The 22372-nt window shown below is 36.7% G+C and overlaps 1 protein-coding gene across 4 annotated transcripts in view; it reads right to left on the bottom strand.

The window, feature by feature from the left end:
• Positions 1–22372, bottom strand: part of CCDC171 (coiled-coil domain containing 171) — a 253621-nt gene that overhangs the window by 168832 nt on the left and 62417 nt on the right. For 3 of the 4 annotated variants that reach the window (XM_079790672.1, XM_079790674.1, XM_079790673.1), the window contains 5 exons: positions 17571–17673; positions 6249–6355; positions 4422–4511; positions 3217–3417; positions 291–458 (listed from right to left, as the gene is read on the bottom strand). In XM_079790672.1, coding sequence (XP_079646798.1) covers positions 291–458; positions 3217–3417; positions 4422–4511; positions 6249–6355; positions 17571–17673 — 669 coding nt within the window. Of the gene's footprint in view, positions 1–290; positions 459–1365; positions 1383–3216; positions 3418–4421; positions 4512–6248; positions 6356–17570; positions 17674–22372 lie in introns of those variants that run through there. The other variant, XM_079790675.1, reaches the window with a different exon arrangement.

Genomic DNA, 22372 nt, shown 5'->3' with positions numbered 1-22372 from the left:
TAATTTATTTTCTTTTAATTAGGTCCCTGTGGCTAATACTGGCTAGTAGTATTAGCATGTCCTGCACAGAAAGTGGAGCTTAGAGACTTCATACAGACTTCAGTCACATTTACATGCCCACAGCAATGGCATCAAACTGAGTGGTAGACAAGCCATAATTAATGGTATTGAATTATTAACATCCAAATTCTTTTTGAAATAAGATGAATGTCAGCCCCTCTTAATGATACTGTGATGTGGACAAATGTCACTGAATTTAATAGAGGTATCTGGTGCCTGAGGACAGTTACCTTCTCATTAGCCCTGTTGAGGTCTGCGATCAGGGCATCAACATTCTCCTGCAAGACTGCACAAAGCTCAGACCAAGAGAATTTATCCAGCATGCCTTCTGGTTGTTTTATGAGCACACAGCCTGCTATCAAGTGCTGGTACAAGGTATGAAGGAAGGTTAGCTTCTCCTGTGAGAAAAAAAAAAGGAAATTAATTCCAGTATATAAACATTGTAAGAAGTAAAACACATAATATATATGGTAAATAATTTATTTCAAAAACTTGGGAAGGAATTAAAATACTCAAGTCTCAGAATATTATCACTTTGGTGACTTTTTTTTTACAATCAAAACTAGCATCAGAAAGAAACTGGGAATGGCTTACACTTAGTGTTCAAAACCAAATTCTGAAATCTATAAGCCAGAAGACCAGAGTTCTGACCCAGCTCTGCTACTACTTAGGAGGTAGTCTTAGTGAGTGCATGTTCAGGCCTCAACTTCCTCAGCTGTAACAGAAGGAATCTGAACAAGTTGTTTCTAAGCTCTCCTAACTGAAAGTCTGTGTGGTAATTCTGTAATTTCATATTTACATTTGCTAAAACAGATGTTATTTTAAGTCAAAACACCGTTACAGAGAGAAGTGTTACTCAACTCTGTCAGAGAAAACGTTACGCCAATATCTGTACTTCACAGGTACACAATTACTCAGCTTTCGTCCCCCTCCAGAGATTCCAGCTTACTTACCACTTATAGGAAATCTATCCCAAGCCCCTTAGGCAAAGCAGACAGTGATATGAAAGATATGGAAGATGGGCTCATTTATTTTGCCCGCTTATAAATAAGTTCATATAGTGTTTGGCACAGGGGCATTTGTAGGTGTTCAAACACTACAAAGGAAGAATTAAAAAAAAATGGACATAGCTGTCCAAGATATTCTTTCAAAACCGTCCAATTAGAACTATGTAGAAAAAGTTCTTTAAAATTATACTGCCATTACAATAACAAAACTATCCATTGTTTAATGACCTAGAAATACTCTGCTGTAGAAGTCAGTAAAAAGCTGATCCCATCTTACACACAAGGAAAATTTACTTACTAAAAAGCCCAATGCTGTCTTTATAAGGTGTTTCCCCAGTACAGTCCCAAAGAATGGAACTCAAGACAAAGGAACAGTGAAGCTGCAAAATGAATATTTTATGTAGATAAAATAAATTCCCTCAAGATTTTTTTAATATATGAGCAAAAAAATTGTTTAAAGGGGAGATTTTAAGAGGGGAAAAATAGAAATTCTCATCTTCTGGATAAGAAAAACTGAATATATGTGCAGTGTTGCTCAGTTGGTTGAGTGGCATACCATGCACCAAGAGGTCACTGGTTTGATTCCCGGTCAGGGCACATGCCCAGGTTGCAGGATCCCAGTAGGGGGTGTGCAGGAGGCAGCCGATTGGTTTCTTTTCTCTCTCATTGATGTTTCTTTATCTCTTCCTCTCCTTTCCCCTCTCTTTAAAAATCAATGAAAACATATTCAAATAGAAAAGAAAAACTGAATACAGCATAATTAGAAATTTGTGGGCAAAGTTTCTTTTGGGAGAAATTAAGATACACATATCTCAATTCTCTATATGCCACCTTACTTTTTTCCAAATACAACAATTTAAAAACAAAAGAAAATTAAATATGTGATTAAAATCATAAACTTGAGTTAGCATATCAGAAGTCTTCATAAATATGCTATGCCATTTTTTTAAGCAATTAAAGATGTCTTTTGCATTTTCAACTGGGCTGAGATGTTTATAAATCTTATTAAATATAACTAAGCAAATGTAATGTTCAGGCACTTAAAATCTCCCCCTGCACATTTTGCCATTGAGTTCATCCTCAAGGATAATTCATTGTGTCGCCATTATGTCCTTTTTGCTTGGGCTGTGATAAACCATGCATGATAATCATCCATTTGGCGTGAAAAGAGAATCTCAAGATCCAAAATCAATTCACACATGTTGAACCCAACCACATTGTTGTAGACATGCTGACTTTACAATATAGTCAGGCTTCTAGTTTCCTTTACTTTAATCACTATCTGATGTGTAGAACAATTCCAGGCCCTTCATGTGGACACAATTTAAATCCCAGACTGCAAGAAGAGGGGAAGGAATGTTTCCTTTTTACGCTCTTGGCATGCATGTTCATATTTGTTGAAGTAATGAACTCAATATGCCGGACGACTCAGATAAACCAGTTTCACACTAGCCAGACTAGCTCCACATCCCCTGGGTAAAAGAACATATAATTCCATTCACCCAGCTCATACTATGAAAGTTTTGTCATCATACTTTAAGAAGTGGTTAATAAATGAAAATGAAAATGGTAAGCCACTCTCTAGGGCACCCAAATAAAGTTTTAATTTTGTGTGATTTGTTTTTTTCTAAATTTTTATATAAAGAGTAAGGAGACTGACTGTCTATTAAAGTAAATATTATTCCTGTTTTGCAAATAAAGAAACTCAGATGTGGAGAGACTAAGCTGTGCGACTTGTTCATACTCATAGTTTGTAAATAAAAGCCCCAGGATCCAAGTCCAGTTCTTTCTGATTACAAAAACAAAAAACACATTCTTTCTACCATGCCTAGCTACTAACTACTGAAATTGAAAAAAATAATTTTATCATTAGCAATCAGGCCAACCTTGAAAGGGCTGTTAGGATCATAGTTATTGAGATAGGTTAGTTGTACAAGTGATAGAAGGGTTAATCTACATTACTTCTTCCTTGAAACAGGATGGCACAGAGTAATGGAGTGGCTGATTTTGCAGCTGGCATGCATATTTCAAAATAATCAGCTCAGAAGAATTTTTTAATTAAGCCAAATAAGAGTAAAAACAGCCAGCTGAAGTATGTAAATGTATAAAACTGAGACCAGTGAAACGGCCATCCTGACTCAGGGGGTACCTCGGAGTCCTTGTGGAAAGCCTGGGAAAGCTTCTGCAGTTCACACTGGGCCTGGGCCGCGTGTGCCTTCTCTTTCTCCCAGCAGTGTAGCACGTTCTGCAGCTCCACTTTTAAAGTGCCGACCAGAGCCTCTCTATCTGCACACTTACTGCGTAAATGACTCAACTCCTTATTGGCATCAGCCAGTTTATCCTGAAGGTCCTGTAGGAGACACCAAAAATAGAGGTCATATGATGGCGGGCCAATATAGGGGTGGGAGGCACAAATATAAAATCCACATGAAGATTTCCAAAACTTTACCATAAAAGAATCACAAAGGCAAGCATTTGTCAAAAACTATGTGTTTTTTTTTATTGAATATATTGTCTAAGTACAATTATTTTAGCTGTAAGATTAGAAAATTTGTTGTTTTAGCATTTAAACATAAAGTGTTAATAAGACAGCTTATTCCAAGAAGTTCTTTTTTTTCAATCCATTAAAAAAAATAATTTGGTAACTCCAAAACCTTTAAATACCATATAAATAACATTTTAAGACTAAATCTTATACTTAATATAAGAACATTTCCTTCTCCATGAAATCCCAAATGTTAATACAAATCTAAAATATGTGGCATAAAATTGTGAACTATTTATTCCTTAACCTTAAATTCTATGAAGTATGTCAAGGACAAACGCAATATAAACCAACAACAAAAAAAATCCAACACTGCTGAGCAACTCTGAGAGCTGCTTCAGTATAGTTCTGCAAAAACGTATTACATAAAAATGGCACAGAAAATAAAATAAACGATTTTCCTGGACCTGAGCCAGGTGTGGTCTTGGCCCATTACTAGGCATGACGTACTAAAAACAATGGCTCCACCCTAAAATGATGGAAACTGACTCCAAATACTGATGTGCTTATGTAAAATGTTTACTATGTGTCTAAGAGTAGACATTAAATCTTAAATTTGTAATCCATGGTATTATAAGTAAGACTGGGAAATAAATGTTTCCATTAATCAGAACAATTTCTAATCAAGTTTTATTTTTTAATGAAAAACATTCTTGTTACTTTGATCAATAATAAAAAATTAAAGTTGTATCCAAATATACTTAATAAGAAATAGGAAGCCATATTTTCAGATATCTCTACCATAAAGTTTCCCTAAATAATTATATTTGTCTCTTAATACAAAGGAAAAAGTTTTTTAAAATCAATACCTTTATATTTTTAGTGTGAGATTCTATCTTCTGTTTGGTAGAATCAAGTTCAGTAGATGTCTTTTCCTTGACATCATTCACACTGTTTAGCTGATAAAAGAAAATGTAAATAACTTTTTATATTTTTCAAGGATTGGTAACTCAAAAGCTAATCTTTAAATGTTTTTTATGCAGTTACTTAATATACACTTTTGAATAGTAATTAAGAGTCTTAAAAATTTCTTTTGGTTAACTAGGTAATTTCTGTCACAAGCTCACATGGTTAAAAAGAAAAGAAAGCATTCAAGCTTAAAATGTCAGTGATATTACTGTGTTTTCACTAGATGTCAGACAAAGGATTTCATTCTCACTATAAACAAATATAACTTTATTCTTAAAATCCTTCTGGACCAAAATGCCAGAAGCAGTGGCATCTATAAGAAAAGAAAAAAGGACAGAGCAGAAGACTGCTCTTCCCATACATCATGAGGGTATTCACTGGTCTCTCACTCCATATGACAACTTCAGGGTCGGTCACATGCAGTCCTACTGGGAAGGCTTGTGGCAGGTCATCAGTTGGTCCTGCTCTGCTTGTGATTTATTTTCTTTGACAGTTCATTCTTCTTTCTGTCAGACTGCTCTTTTTGCTTTCTTTGCAGCCACCCCCTTGGTCTCCCCACTGCTGTCTCTGGCACTGGTTCACAACAAAGCGCATTACTAAGCCAAAGCCTGCTGAGCCGACTTTTCAACTGTGCTGAGGATCATGTGACATCCATCCTCCCAAATAACAATTCGCTGTGGGTAATATGTTCCTAGTTACCCTGCAGCTTCCAGTCCGAGGCCTCAGAAGAGTTTCATAAACTACTAACAATATAGGTTGTCTTGTCTCACAGGGAAAGACTTAGCAATATTTATTCTCTATAGAAATTTAATTATTTCAATGGTCACTTTCTTTTATGCCTTTTGAACAATTGAGAAGGCTCACTTTTCCTTCTTTATTCACCTTCTTAAACTAAAGTAAAATAAGCCCCTTCTGAAATGTGAATTGTAATAGTTTCATAGTCTTCATATTGTATGAATGAAACAGATGAACAGAAGGATAAACATTAAATTTCATGCTATGTAGTTTGTTTTTGGTTCAAACAATGTCTGTTGTTTTACTAATTGTATTTAATGTAATTACTTTATATTCTCTAATTTGACAAAATGTAACTAAGCAAACTCTTCAATTTTTAAAGCACAGATTCATTAAATATTTTAATACCCGAGAAAATTATCAACCCACACATTAAATAATACAAATGAGATGATAAACAGAAGCATGAGCTTTTTCAATCGGCAAACTAAAAAACTTCCAGGCTGCATCAAAGAGACAATTGTTTTTAAAAACTTATATCAACACTTTACTCACTTTAAAGAATGATAACTAACATCTCTTCTTTATTCGGACTTCTACAATCTGTAGAAATCTTAACCTAAAATATTAACATCTAAATTTCCACTACCTATTGCAAATTCATAAAACCACATTAAAATTTAAATATAACACATATTAACTGAAATGACTTGCATAGCTTTTATATTAAATTAAAATAGATTTTGAAGTCCAAGAGTAGCAGAGTCTTTATAACTTTGAAAATAAGAGTGTGACCTAAGTTACAAAAACATAAAAGAGACACGACTTTAGGCCACACTTAAAAGAACAGTGACAGACAATTTATTATTTTTTATATCTGTGAAGCTGCCAAGTCAATATTCCCAATTTTTTTGACCTTTGTAACAAGCAAGGGATACGTACTGCTGCAGGCCGAAGGCTATATGTGTGGAGCCAAACAGTGCAAGTGTTACCTCATTAGATGTATCTTCCAGCTTGTTCTGGTAATCTGTCAAGGTACGCCTCAGAGTCTCAAGGACAACAGAGAAGCTGGGAGGTTTAGCTTTGTCTTTGTGGACGCCTAGAGAAAAACTTAGGATGAAAAGTATACCCTTCACATTACAAGGAGACAAAAGCTAAGCAAACAGTAACAGAGATATTACAATTAGACAGAGCTGAAAAGACATTAAGAAACACTGCGTTGAATCATTCTTCAGAGTGCACTGCTGTATAGTCAAATATTAATAGTCTTTCTAAACAAGTGGTCAAATTAAGTTCATAATATGCCAAGTTCTAATTTATGGCCACTTCATACCTTATAAGGCCCACACTATAGTCAGTAGAGAACTCTTTTTTTTCCTATCTCCTAAGTAACCAAAGTGTTTGTACACACCTGATATCTAACAATTAAATGAACAGTCTACACTAACATTGTTTTGGGAGTTATGTACACTTACTTTGGTCCTTGTGTTTCTGATCAGTCAGGCCTATTTAGCTAAATAATAATTTCTGAACCCAAGGGCACATAATTTTCTGTTATGCTTGGAAATATTTTTCAATCCTTAAAATTCTCAAGTTACAATTTAAAATAATGAATATGTTATTATCTACATAGGCCCACATCATGTTTCAATTAAAACCCTTAAAACTGATACTCCTTGTAAAAATATGAGTATTTCCGTATTATGCCCTCAAACTATTTTAATTTTGTTAGGCTTTTTAGTTGAGCTAATCAAGGTCACATGGGAAAATGTAGTTCAAAATATTAATCCAAAATAATCAAAAGTTTAGTTCCAAAAACCACTTTAAATTGATTGCTTATTGTACTATGCTTTGTTAAAAAAAAAAAAGTAGCAAATTTTAAAACATACTTATTACAAATATATTTTATCCTATTATTTCTCCCCATAATATACATTCTAAATACTTCAATAGACAAGAAACACATTTCAACAAAGATAATTGTTTTAAAAGCATTCATAGGATATGTTTTATTATTCACTGATTCATTCAATCAACTAATTTACTGAATTATTAATATGTACTAATCCTAGGCATTAGGCACATGGAAGTAAACAAGATTGGTACAGTCTCTGTGCTCACAGAATTTACAGTCTAAAAAGAGGAGAGACAGTAAACAAATAATTATATAAAATCATTCATCCATTCTTCAAGTATGCAATTGTAGAACTTAGGGGGGAATAGGGAAGAACACAGTAAGAAAGGAAAGAAAGGAAAAAAAGGAGGGAAATGTTCGGTCAACGATAGACCAACTTTATTCACCTCAGAGTATTGATGATTTTTAGTATTTTAATCTTAGACAAGATCTTATAAATAAATTTATTACATTCATCATAGTATAATTTAAATACTATCTTAAGTATGGATACACCTCAGATTTTCCTAAACAGAAGAATATAAACTTAAAAAACAAAGGTAATATGGAAACAACACATATCCCAGCCAGGAGGGGGAAAAATGACACTGCTGTAAACCAAATAATGGAGAAGATAATAGTCTATAATGACTATGAGTTTAAAAGACAACTCATTAAAAATTTTATTAAAGGTCTTACCAAATATATATTTTTAAAATTGCTCTCTTGCACAAGATTTTAAAAAGTAATATATAATTCTTTTCTTTTGCTACTACACAAGTAGGCCATGAATAAATCATTAAAGGACACTAAAATCTGCTAGCATTTATAATAAGGGAGAAAACTTCCTCTTAAAAATTCAGAAGAATAATATGAGTGTTGAAGGGTGAGGAACAAAATGCCCTCTCCTAACTGACCCATACACATTCTTATATTCTGCATAAAATAAAGTTTCATTTCTTTGTCTGAAAATGTTTATGCAATAAAATTCAGTTGAAATACAAAGAATGTTTTATGTCCCAACCACATCCATTACAAAAGACTAGTGACCTGCAATAAATAAATAAATAAATAAATAAATAAATAAATAAATAAATAAAGACTAGTGGCCCAGTGCACGAAGTCATGCACATTGAAAGGAAATTAATTAGAAGAAATATTTTAATATCGCTGTTCGCCCTTTCTCTATAATAGAATTCATGATCGACAATGACAGATTGAAACACACGCATGCAACTGGCGCCAGCGAGAGCTTTATATATATTGGCACCAGTGAGAGCTTTATATGTATCGTGCATGCACAAGCCAACGTTTCTTTTTAAACTAGAGGCCTGATGCATGGATTCGTGCACCAGTGGGGTCCCTCGGCTGGCCTGCGCCCTCTTGCAATCCAGGACCCCTTGGGTGATGTTGGAGAGCCAATTTCAGCCCGATCCCCACAGACCAGGCCAAGGGACCCCACCAGTGCACGAATCCATGCACCAGGCCTCTAGTATGCATAAAAGATCTTTAGTTAATCTCTTCCCACCCTCCCTTCTTCCCTCTTCCCTCTGAGATTCATCAATCTGTTCCTTGTTTCCATGCCTGTGGTTTCCACTCCTGAGTTGAGCATCTGCCCCCTGATGGTCAGTGTGCATCATAGCTACCAGTTGGTCGGTCGGTTGGACAGCCGGATAGACATATGGTGGGTCACTTAGCCTTTTATATATATAGATACTTACTGGTCCCTTTACATGGCAAAATGCTTATAAATAAAAAGAAAGGATCACTCAGGACCTTACTGACTAATTTAATTTAATTTAATAATAGTCTAATCACTGCACTATGGCCACCCAAAAAATAGGCTATTAAAGTTTTCCTATCAAAGTAAAGTCTAAAAAAAAATTTTTTAATAGTGGTCATAAATGGCTTTTCAAAAGTCAAAGTCCAAATGAACAAAAGAATGCTTCAGAACTCTTTGTATTTCAGTAACAACAACTGAAAATCTTCTGGGTTTGTTTGTCCCTCACCCTGTATGTGTGTGTCTCTTAGATGGGCACCAGCTTACATTTTCACATCATCCTGCCTGTTTCAATCTCTCTCACTTTTAAGTACATTTCAACCCTGGATATATCCCGGTAATCTTTTCAAGCTCACAGGAGGGAGCAGGGCATAAGAAAAGATTCCAAGCCCTCTATTTAAATGTTTCCCTTTAGACAATCTCAAAAACTAAGTATTTTTACATGACTCAGATAAACCACTATTTTTCAAGTTAGTGTTATTACCTCAGTAATCTACCGTTCCACAATAGAAACAGTAAGTTGCAATGAATGAGGTGACTCTATCTCCCCCACCTTCTCAAGCATTGTCTTACCTACTACTTTAGTCTCCTGAAAGACCCCTAAAGGGAAGAATTAATGGAGAGAGAAGATAAGACAAAGGACTGAGCTTTAAAAAAAAAAAGTATGGGTTCTCAAAGAAAAAATGAGGATGGGTTCTCAAAGAAGCATGCAAACCTTTACCAGGATAATCATGCACTAGGGAAGGGAAGCTAACTACACTTACAAGGGTAACTGGACACTAAAATGCTACTGTGGTTCACTAATTAGGGTAGGAGTTTAAAGAGGTCAGGTGATTAACTGAGTTTTGGCTAAGGTCTGTCTCCAGTGGGCCTAGAAGATACTTGAACCCACCTCACAGTTATGTCCCCAGTTTGGAATGGATAGTTAGAAAAGACAAATGCAGAAACTGGCACACTATCCATACTGGTTACCTGACCCATGGAGAGAGGGACTTACAGGGGATAAAAAGCAAATGGAAGTTACCTAAGTTACTCTTACCTAGGAAAATAATAAGTTAAAAGCAATGCCACATTCCTTGAGAGACTACAGAGATTAGTGCCTCTTATAAGGATTTAGAAGATAAAAGGATGGTTATTCCAACCACACCAGCATTCAATTCACCTATCTGGTTTCTGCAGACTATAGATGGATGTTAGAGAATGACAGTAAATTACTGCAAGCATAATCACATGTGACTCCAATTTAGATGCAGTTAAAGATGTAGTTTTTTTTTAAAGATGTAGTTTTGTTGTTAGAGCAAATCAGTACATTTCTTGACAACTTAGAATGAAGCTATTTCTTTTATCCTATTAATAAAAACCACCAAAACAGTTCATTTCAACTGACAAGGCCAGCAATATACCTTGACTGCCCTACCTCAGAGCTACAGCAACTCTAGCCCTCCATCATAATCCAGTCTGTAGAAATCTTGATCAACTCTCCATTTCAGACATCACATGTTCCACTTAGCTCTCTACCAAGACATCATTCTGACTTCTCAAATTTAAGCAAGTCAAGTTTGGCAGGTCCTTAGAGGTGAAGCTAGTGTGAACTTTTAAGATTTTGGAACAGAGCAAGCCATCCTCTACAAATAACTGTTCTCCTCTTAAAAATCAGCTTTAGACTTGACAGGCTACCAGTCCTCAGCAGATGCTGCATTCATGGCCACCATTTTACCATGAGTTGCCCATCATAAAATGGTTATTGTCTGATCTACCAACCCATAATCTGAACGTACACAACAGCACTCTATCATAAAGTGAAAGTGTATATACAAAACTGGGTCCAAGCAAGTCCTGAAGGCACACGTAAGTTGCAGGAGCAAGTAGTACAGATTCCCATGAACCCTATTCTTGTTACATTGCTTGCTCTCTCTTAACCCAAATCCTGGACCCATGAAAAGTTTCCTGTGATCAGTTGGCTAATGAAGAAAAATATGGGCTTCATATATAGATGGTTCTGTATGATAAGCTGACACTACTTGAAAGTAGACCGTTGCAACACTATAGCTCCACTCAAAGGTGACCTTGAAGGACAGTGGTGAAGTAAAATCCTCCCAGTAGATAGAACTTCAAGTAATAAACCTAACTGCCATTTTTCCTGAAATGAGACACGATCAAAGGTAAAAAATACACACCAACTTATGGGTGGTAGTTAACAGTTTGGCTGAATAGTCAGGGACTCAAAGAGATCACAACTGGAAAACTGGTAACAAGGTAGTCTAGGCAAGAGTATGTGTATAGATAGACCTCTTCAAATGGTCATTATGCCCAGATCAACTTCAGTATCTTAATAATCAGGAGACCAAGACGAAGCATTCTGTGGATGTCAGCCAGCATCTTTTCCCAGCCACCACTGTCCATACAACAGAGTCATGGATGAAAATGGAGTCATGGCAGCAAGGATGAATAATACATAAGCCCAGCAACATGGACTTCCATTCACCAAGACTGACAGGATTACAACCCCTTTTGAATGTCAAATCTATCAATAGCAAAAACAAACACTAAACCCATGGCCTGGCATTATTCTCTAGGTGGACCAGCCAGCCACTTGGTGGCAAAGCTAATTATACTATGTCACTTCCATCATGGAATGAACAATGCTTTATTCTTACTAAGGTAGAATTACTCTAGATATAGATTTTTCTTCCCTGGTCATAATACTTCTGCTGAAATCAACATCTATGAATTTATAAAATACCTTGGTCAACATTATGTATTACACATAGCACTGCTTCTGACTAAGGAACTCAATTTCATAGCAAATTAAGTATGGAAATGGTCTAATTTTCACAGAATTCCTGTGTTTCTCATCCCTCAGAAGTAGCTGGCATACAGAATAGCAGAATGGCCTTTTGAAGATTCATGGTGCTGGATAGATGGCAACACTCTATAGGACACGGATAATACCCTTCATGATATAGTATGTGCTCTGAGCCAGCAATTGATACATGCTGTGTTTCTCCCATAACCAGGATTCACAGATCCTGGAATCAAATATTGGAAAAGGGAGTGGCTCATCTCACTATTACATCTAATGGTCCACTAGTGAAATGTCTGCTTCCTATCCCGGAAACTATGGGCTCTATTGGTCTAAATCTTAATTCCCAAAGAAGAAAGGCCTCCACCATGGGACACAGCAGTAACTCCATTGAAATGGAAGCTGAGAATGTCACCTGGTTATTTCTGGGATCCTTATGCCAGGAAGCCAAATAACAAAGAAGGTTCTTCTGTACCAGAATAATTAGTCTTGATTATCAAGGGAAAATTGGTCATAAGAAATGGTATGTCTAGAATGCAAGACATCCCATGGGGCACCTATTAGTACATTCATGTTCTGTGATAAAAGTTCATAGACCAACAATCCCACTTTAGGGAATACATCCAAAAGAATTGAAAGTAGGGTCTTGAAAAGATATTTGTACATACATGTTCATACCAGCACTATTCATAATAGCCAAGAGGTGGAAGCAACCCAAACTTCCATCAATGGATGAATGGATAAACAAATGTGATATATACATACCATGGAATGCTAGTAAGCCTTAATAAAGGAAAAACTCCTGTCACATGCTATAACACTGGATGAACCTTCAGGACATTATGCTAAGTGAAACAGAACAATCACAAAAAGACAAATACTGTATGTTCCTACTACATGAACTAAAGTAGTCAAATTCATAAAAACAGAAAGTATGATGGTGGTTATTGGCAGTTGGAGGAAGAGAGAAAAGAAAATGTGATGGCAAATTTTGTGTGTAAACTTAACTGGGCCACGAACCCAGATTTTTTAGTTAAACATTATTACTGGCACTAGCCAGTTTGGCTCAGTGGATAGAGTGTCAGCCCTCAGACTGAAGGGTCCTGGGTTCGATTCCAGTCAAGGACATGTACCTTGGTTGCAAGCTCAATCCCCAGTCAGGACCATGCAGGAGGGAACCAATTGATGTGTCTCTCTCACATCCATGTTTCTCTCTCTCTATCTCTACCCATTCCTTCCACTCTCTCTAAAATAATCAATGGAAAAATCTCCTCAGGTGAGGATTAACAACAACAACAAAAAGAGTATTTCTGTGTGTGTCTACAAGGATGTTTCTGGATGAGACTGACATCTGAATCAGTAGACTGGGTAAAGCAGATTGCCCTCCCCAATGTGGATGGGACTCATCCAATTCTTTGAAGGCCTGAATGGAATAAAAGGCTAAATAAGAAGGATTCTTTCTCTCTCACTGTTTCAAGCTGGACATCAGTCTTCTCCTGCCTTTAGATTCAGACTCAAACTGGAACTCAACCATCGGCTCTTCTGGTTCTTAGGACTTCAGAGTCAGACTGGAACTATACCATCAGCTCTCCTGGGTATCCAGTTTGCCAAAGATTTTGGATTTCTCAGCCACCATAGCCATGTGATTAATTAATTATCCCATTAAAGAATGTTGAGTATTCTCAGTTATGTCACTCCCTTGGATTTCACAAACTTAAGCTATGACCACGACAAAGTAGGGCAAGTTTGTTTTGTAAACTTAAGTGAATTTGGAGAAGGAAAAAGAGAAGAAATTGGCAAATGACACCAAAAGAGACCATGACACCATGTGCTGCTGTTATAGGCATTCTTAGCTTCTCTGTGACATTAATCTTGTTGCTAAAATGCACCAGCCATGAGGTTCACCAAAACAATTAAAACTCTCAAGAAAATACAAGTTTGAGGCAATAATCCTTTATTAAAAGAAGAGAGGGCAGTTTCAGGGACTGCTGCTGAAAAAATCTTATCCTGATTTTCCCAACAGCAATCCCTGAAACTGCCCAATTTCCAGGTGATATACACATGCCTAAAGGCATCAAACACTGTTACTATTATTTTCTAGGGTACCTTCAGCCACTCCAGCAGAAAGAAAAGACATACCTCTGGAACAGTACAAATGACTTCCACAAGGGAAGAATTTCCTCCAGCTGCCAAACTGGAGGGCTCCGTCTCAGTCAACACAAAAGTCAATCACCCTGAGGAGGAGCCAAGACTGAGACATAACAAAAACTTACTTTTATGAACCAAATGAAGGAAAAGTCACATTCTATAAGTTTGCTAGCATCCTCAGGTAGAGGTGAAATTGTATTAGAAGAAACACTCGAGGCAGAAATACTACTTGGATTCAAAGTAGGAAAAGATTTCTCCCTATACTCATCCTACTATAAGAATTTCCATCAGGAAAGAAATGAGATATGAGAAACTAGAGTACTTCAACTTCAGTGGAAAGTAGAAATAGGAAAAAAAAATGACCCTGATCAAATAAATTGAGGCTATCTTGTCTAATGAGAGTAGGCAATTAAGGTGACATTTCTATGATCCATGTAAGATTGTACATCTTTTCTTGAAGGTTATTCTTCCAGGTGACTGTGTAGGTTGCTACCCAAAAAAACTGCTATAATTTAAAGAGTCTATGGCTATCTTTATAACCTCAAATATTTAATGCAAATGTAATATAGACCTTCAATCTGATATTAATTCAATCACACTTTTATTCATTCACATTCAAAAAATATTTTTGAGTGCCTGTTTTGCACCAAGTATTGTCCTAGCTGTTTAAAATACATTAGTACCGTATTTTCTGGCGAATAAGATGACTGGGCGCATAAGATTTTCCTGGGTTAAAAAGTCGTCTTATACGCTGGAAATACGGTAGTGACAAATCTAAAATATAAACCATTCTCATGATCACTTGGGAAAAATATATACCGAATTTTCCGGCGTATAAGACGACTTTTTAACCCAGGAAAATCTTATATGCCCAATCGTCTTATACGCCAGAAAATACGGTAAATAAAAGAGATAAATATCCTTGCCCTCATCTATAAAAATTAACCTGTGATGGTTAGTTTTATATGTCAACTTGACTGGGCTAAGGATGCAATATAGTTGATTTGTCTAGGTTTGTCTGTGAGGGTATTTTGGAAGAGATTAGCATTTGAATAAGTAGAGTGAGTAAAGAAGATTTGCCCTCACCAATATGGGTGGACATTATCTAACCCATTGCTCCCCTACTCACCCTCCCCCGCAAGAGAACAAAAACATGGAAGAAGAGCAAATTCTCTTTCTTCTTGAGATGAGACTTCCATCTTCTTCTACCCATGGACATCAGAGCTCCTGGTTCTTGGGCGTTCCTACTCCAGGACTTACCCTGGATTATACCAGCAGCTTTCCTGGTTCTTCAGCTTGCTGAGGACAGATCATGGGATTTCTGAGCCTCTGTAACTGAGCTATTCCTATAATAAATCTCTTCATATGTATATCTATATGTATACAGGTAAATATAATATATATTATATAAGGTATATAAGATATATATATTTCTATCTATGAACATGTATATATTTATCTATACTAATAATAGAGAAACATGCAAATTATCTGTTACAGCGTCACATCACAACCAGATCAGCAGGCTGCGTCCCCGCCCTCTGCTCAGGCAGCTGAAAGGCCAGGGGTAGGATAGGATATGATAGGAGGGGATAAGAAAGGAGAGGGAGAGGAAGGCAGGCCTGCATGCAGACAGGCTGAGAGGAGAAACAGAAATACAGAAAGGGAACAAGAAAAAGATGCAGGAATGGAAAAGGGAAGGAAACGCGGGGCTGCACGCGGGAGGGGGTGGTGACCACAGGGGCGGGGGGGGGGGGGGAGACCGGGGATGGGGGAGGAGCAGGTGCGCCCGGGAGCCCCGTCCAGATATGGGAGGAGGGTGGTGGCTCCTGACGCTGGCCATTGGCAGGAAGGCACCCATGGGTCCAGGACAGAGTGGTGGACGGTCCGAGGCCTTCTGCGCGGCGTCCGGGCCGCACGGGCCTCAGCCACCCTCACTGGGCCAGGCATCCCGGGCAGGGAATGGGAGCAGGATGGCAGTGGGGAGGCCGGGGAAGGGGGGGCGGTGAACACCTGGCTGTTAACCCCACCCCACCTTGAACAGAAGCTTTAAGAAGGGAGGGAGGGAAGAACTTTATCAAGGAGTCAGTAGAGAGCAGAGTTAAAGAAGGAAAGATGATGTATGAGTGAACTATAGGAGCTACAATGAAAATCAAGTATAGTTGTGTACTAGGGACAGATTTTAAAAGTAGGAGTCAGAAAAGAAAAAAGATAAATGATAGTGAATTATTAGGCAGGTAGATAGATAGATATTAAAACAGTGGAAGTAAGTAGAGAAGAATGTATGGGAAAGGTAGGATGAGAGAGAAAGAGGGAGGGAAGAAAAGTTTTAAAGGGGAGCCGGGTCCTAACCGGTTTGGCTCAGTGGATAGAGTGTCGGCCTACGGACTCAAGGGTCCCAGGTTCGATTCTGGTCAAGGGCACGTACCTTGGTTGTGGGCACATTCCCAGTATGCACATCAGTATGTGCAGGAGGCAGCTGATTGATGTTTCTCTCTCATCGATGTTTCTAACTCTCTATCCCTCTTCCTTCCTCTCTGTAAAAAATCAATAAAATACATTTTTTAAAAAATAAAAATAAATAAATAAAGGGGAGCCGGTAGAGCCTAAAAGGAGAATGGGAAGAAGGAAGAAATGGGGGAGGGAGCAAAGCAGGTCTGAGGGAGGAAGTGAAGAAAAAAATGAAGGTGGGAAGGAAGGAAAATGGGAGGGAGGGTGGGAGTAAAGATAAAGGAAAGAAGGAATGTGGGGAGGGAGGGAGGGTAGGAGAAAGATGGGAAGAAGGATGATGGAACAGAAGTAGGAAATAAGGAGGAAAGAAAAGTTTATAAATAATGAGTCAGTAGGAAAAACATATTGAAAATAAAACAGAGCTCTGGAGCTCAATTTTAAAGTATAAGGAATTTAATTTTATGACCTTTTTAAAGAATATAATAGAGTCAGAAAACAACTAAATAATTCAAGGCTGACAGTATGGCAAAAGACAGCTGAAGTAGAAAAGTAAAAGTATTTAAGTCAAAGCTACTATAGCACATATAATGGCATAAGCATAAAAAATTAAGGAAGTAGAAATGGAAACATTCATTAGACAATTAATGCTTTTGCTAGTTCCCAAAATATAACTACCTAATATACAATTTTATAGTTTTTTATCCTATTAAGTGCACTGATACTAAAACCAAAATATTTTACCTAAGCATTTTTATCTAGAGAGAATATATACGGCAACAGGAAATGAAGGAGAAAACTAGCTTAGAAAGCAACATGTAGAATACGCAGTGTTACAGCCTGTGTCCTACAAAACCTTTTGAATGCGTGACCTTTAAGTTGCTGAAGGTTGCTTCAGAATTTGGCTCCGTTTGATCGAAACATCTGCTTCCCTTGCAGGTATACTGTAAGGACTTTTCTCTCAGTTGGATTCAGAACACAGCAAGTGAGCCCTTGTCTGTCCAATCACACAGACCCCGATACTTGTAAATCAAGTTCTGGGAGGACAACAGCAGGTCCACATTCCGTCACCCTTTCTCAGCCAGCCAGGCCAACTGACTGCTGTGAGGACTGCTCTTATCATGTCATCAAATCAAAACATGTTGAGATGAGGGACCATAAGAGGCATCTGCAGAATTCCCAAAATGCAGTGACTTTGGAACACTGACAGATGCATCTGTCATTTTATACCTTCAACTAACCTGATGTACACTGGCCCGACACAGTAAAGCTGTCCAAGATCGATTCCAATTCTTTCACGTTATTTTCACATGTCTCTACCAGGAAGGCCTGGTGCTTCTTAGCCTTTTAATTAAGAAAAAAATTACACATAATAAGGTCATGCATAAGAGCTGCAGATTTTGTGTGTGAGCATACATAGCACAATTAAGGATAAACAAGCTAATAATAACCCCATTCAAGTCCATTATTAATAAACCTCTTTCTGTCTCACTCATGCCTTTTACTTGGCTTAATGTAACATTAGATAAGGTCTTACTTAACAATTTTCTGAGGCCTTTGTGCCTGGCACTATTCTAAGTATTTTTTACATAGTAATTCTTTTTATTCTTACAACAACCCTATGAGGGAAGGGCCTTGAGTATACCAATTTTACAGATAAGAAAACTGAGATACAGAGAAATTAAAGAACACTGTAAAAGATCATGCTGGCATTCATGTGACAAACTGCCAGACGGTGGTAAAGAATGAATGTAGTAAGACCAATTAGAAGGACCTGTAACAGTCTACTTAAGAGGTGGTGGAAGCTTAGGCTACGGTCTTAGCAGTAAAAAAGGGGTTTATACACTGGAAAGATACCAGAAGGTAGAATGGCCAGACCTTGGTAACATTGTTTTGGGTTAGATGATGTTAATTGGGCTGGGCTGGACTGGACTGAACTGGATTGGACTCCACTGGGCTGGATTGGATTGGATTGGATTGGATTGGATTGGATTGGATTGGATTGGATTGGATTGGATTGGGTTGGGTTGGATTGGATTGGGTTGGATTGGATAAGGCTGGGAAAGTGCTCCGATGAAAGGAGGGCCCAAGACTGATCCCAAGTTTGTAGGCTAAGAGAACTGGGCCAATTTCAGTAGATGAGTGAGAACAGTGAAGGTGAAAAAGGTCTTATTTTGGCTGTTTTTGTTTGCTTACTTTTGTTTGTTTGCTTGCATGCTTGCTTGTTTTTGGCAGGAAGTACCAGTCATGAATTCTATTTTTTTTTAATATATTTCATTGGTTTTTTTACAGAGAGGAAGGGAGAGGAATAGGGAGTTAAAAACATCGATGAGAGAGAAACATCCATCAGCTGCCTCCTGCACACTCCCTACTGGGGATGTGCCCACAACCAAGGTACATGCCCTTGACCGGAATCGAACCTGGGACCCTTCAGTCTACAGGCCGATGCTCTATCCACTGAACCAAACCAATTAGGACATGAATTCTATTTTGATCATATTACAATGGAGGTACCTTTAACACACTCCCAGCAAAAGCACAATAATTAAATGTTTTTGAACTAACAATGAACAAGTAAGGTAGAAAAATATGGGGTGCATCTGGACATAATGGTGCAAAGCTCAGTAGAAAGAGCAGGGATAGGTTTGGAAATCATCTACAGATATCACCTGAAGCCTGCCTTGAGAGTGTCTGATGAGGACAGAAAAGAGCTTTTTTTTTTTTTGTGTGTGTGTGTGTGTGTGTGTGTGTGTGTGTGTACGGGATGACTCTGCAACCAAATAAGCCACCTGGCTAGGCTCTTAATAGCTTTTTGATGAGCAAGAAATTCTAGCATGAAAGCAGAACATATCGCCTAAATAAACAAAACCCTTGGGTTAAAAACAAAGTGCCAACCAAAGATAAAATACTAAGTTTCTAATTTTTGATTAACATGTTTTACCATGTGACATAAAGAATAAGTTTAGCGCCCTGACCAGGTGGCTTGGTTGGCTGGAGCATTGTACCGTACAACAAAGAGTTGAGGGTTTGATTTCCAGTCATGGCCCATGCTTAGGTTGCAGGTTTAATCCCCATTTGGGGCACATGCAAACGCAGCCGATCAATGTTTCTCTCTCATACAAATGTTTGAACTTTTGAAACAGTTCTGAACACTTTTTAACTCTAGTAAGTGTCTCAACTTTTAACTAGAATATATTTTAAGCCATTACAAAGGAATTCTGAGTAAAAACAGGGGCACATTGGAACCTGTAATCAACATCACATCCATTTGCTCCACAGCTCTCGCCTTTTCATGCTATCTTCCTAGTACCTACCACTGCATACCCAGCGCATTTGTAAGGACTGAATGAGAGCTTTTCCTTTGATACTATTATGATAGCTAATATCTCATATAATAAAATGTCACCCTCCCTTATGTACCTTTACAATTAATTTATTTTTCAGTAGATGGTACCTTCCAATTTGAATAAAGGGCCTTGACATACCTCTTCTTCTCTCTCTCTTTTTCTTTCTCTCTCTCTCTCTCTCTCTCTCTCTCTCTCTCTCTCTCTCACACACACACACACACACACACACACACACAGTAGCATTTTAGTTTTTCACAGGTCAAAAATGAGATTTGAATTTTCAGGTACTTAATAATTTATGTAAAAATAAATTTCAAAAAGCTTTATACTAACATTATAAATTTAGAAAGCCAGCCATGTAATAAGCATTTAAATACAAATACACATTTTTAATGAATATTACTTAATATTAAATTTTTAAGAAACATTAAGAGAGACAGAAAGTGATATTTACATTATCAAAAACAATGCTCATGTATAAATACTATTATTCTGGGTGAAAACAGGAATTAACAAATTTTTAGTAAAATTCAGAATAGAATATTTTTAGCCCAATAGTTTCAAATGCCTCCTGTAAAACCGGAAGCATGTCCTTCTAAAGCAAACCTAATAGATTATTTAAAGCAAAATATTATCAAGAAGCATTAACTTTACCACAAAGCATGGGAATCAAAGCACTTTCCCAAATTCTATCTAATGCTAGCAATCACTATCATTATATAATAAGCCAAGCCCCAAAGTATAGGGGAAAAAAATGTATACATATATATACACTTGACCATTTTCAATCACAGTTCTTTAGAGAATAAAATATGCTTTGAGCAAAACCTCATGAGAACTAGAATTCCCTTTCCAATATATGGTCTCTCCTAGAGCTGTAACTAAATATTACTGAGTGGCAAAAAAACAAATCTCAAGAAATGATGGGCTTAAAAAAATTTCATTGTAGAAAGCACAAAGCAAGTTCTAATAATACCAATTTGAAAATGATAGCTCCCCAGCTTCAAGAGAAGCAGATAAAAAACTCACAGTAATGACTAAAAATCCAACCGATCTGCTGAGCCTCTGGACCTTAATAAGCATGATCACTGAGCAGCCTCAACTAGAAATTCTGTTTTATTTGGTGCTTGATTAAATTATTATTAAACTCATAGGTTTTGAAATTAATAGTTCAATTTTAATCAAAACTTTTTAAAGTCAAATTCAATACTGTATAACACAGAATACAGAACTAATTTTGTTAAATCCTTAGGTGTCCAATGTTGAAATTCTATTAATTCTGTGACATTAAAGATAATAATATGCTATTCATTGACTAATCATAACTTTAATTATTAATTTCATTAATATAAAAGCACAATTAAAGTCGGCTGGGTTTTAAATTTTTGACTTTTCCAAAATTATGTTCTATATTTGTATTATATCTCTTGACACTGGGGAGCTATCATTTTCCAACTGGTTTATTAATACCTTGTGTATCCTGACCAAGATGAACTCTATGACCTCTTCCAGCTTTAAAAAGCTATAATATACTATATTATACAACTGTTATTACTTTTTTTTTACAATTGTTATTTCTAAGTCTCAAAACTTCCTTAAGTCTTTGCATATTATTAATACCTTTATCTCACTAGCAAACCTATAGAGGAAAGAGGCTTTAATCTTCTCTTGCAATGCAACAGAGAAAATAAAAACTAAGACTTGAATAATGACCATGAACATGACCTAAACTAGAAAACAAGCTGTTACCTCAAAGGGAGAGAAAAATTACCTGTAGGTAATTGCTGCTTCCCATCTATATTCTATAAAATACTGGAACTATTATGTTCAAAAGAAATATGACTATGGGAAAGACACACTAGGGTACATAGGATCATGAAATGTCATTAAAACAAAGTTTCATTTCCAAAACAAAAGGTAAAAGCTTCCTAAGTCATTTTCTCTTCGGTCAAAACCAATTATGAATTCAAAGCAAAAATAACAGCTAGACTTTGAGAATGCAGAAATAGAAAAACTCCATTTTCTGTGGCTTAAACTTCTTAATTTGATAGATATCTCTTCATAGAACAAATTTTAAAAACCCGCTCCCAAAAGCCACTAATCTATTGAAAGGAAAAAAAGGCAATATAGGAATACGTACAACAAAAATAATTTTAGGGAAAATTATAGATTTTTTTATTTTAAAAATTGTACTTATTATTTAGTGTAATACTAATTTCATTAAATAAATTTTTATTAAATAATTTTAAAATTTCTTACTATAGTGAGGTAGAGAGGTAGAGAACAACAGTTCCAATTAGCATAAAACAGAGCAAGTTAAAAGAGAAAGCTAATCATAGTGAAGGAAAAAAAGAGGAGGAAAAGAAAACAGAAAGATGGAAGAAAATAAGACATGAAGCTAGAGGTTTAAGAGAAAAGAAAAAATGAAGAGAAAACTATAAATAATTAGGTTGAACCATATAAACTGCAAATCACTTAGGCTGCAAGCTGAAAAAGTTTTTTGAACATCCCTTTAGCTCCTCAGCAAGGAAGTATTCACAGATCTTCAACTGCTTTTAGTAATGCATCAAGCTTTGAAGAAACAACCCACAATCTTCATCACTATGATAAAACAATAGTGCTTTACAGGATGACTGCCAAGGGCCCAAACAAGCAGACAGAGATTGCTAGTAAGCTACAATTTGCCTTATTTCAGA

This window comes from Cnephaeus nilssonii, assembly GCF_951640355.1.
Source record: "Cnephaeus nilssonii genome assembly, chromosome: 14".
Lineage (NCBI taxonomy): Eukaryota > Metazoa > Chordata > Mammalia > Chiroptera > Vespertilionidae > Cnephaeus > Cnephaeus nilssonii.
This window is presented reverse-complemented; position numbering and strand designations above follow the sequence as displayed.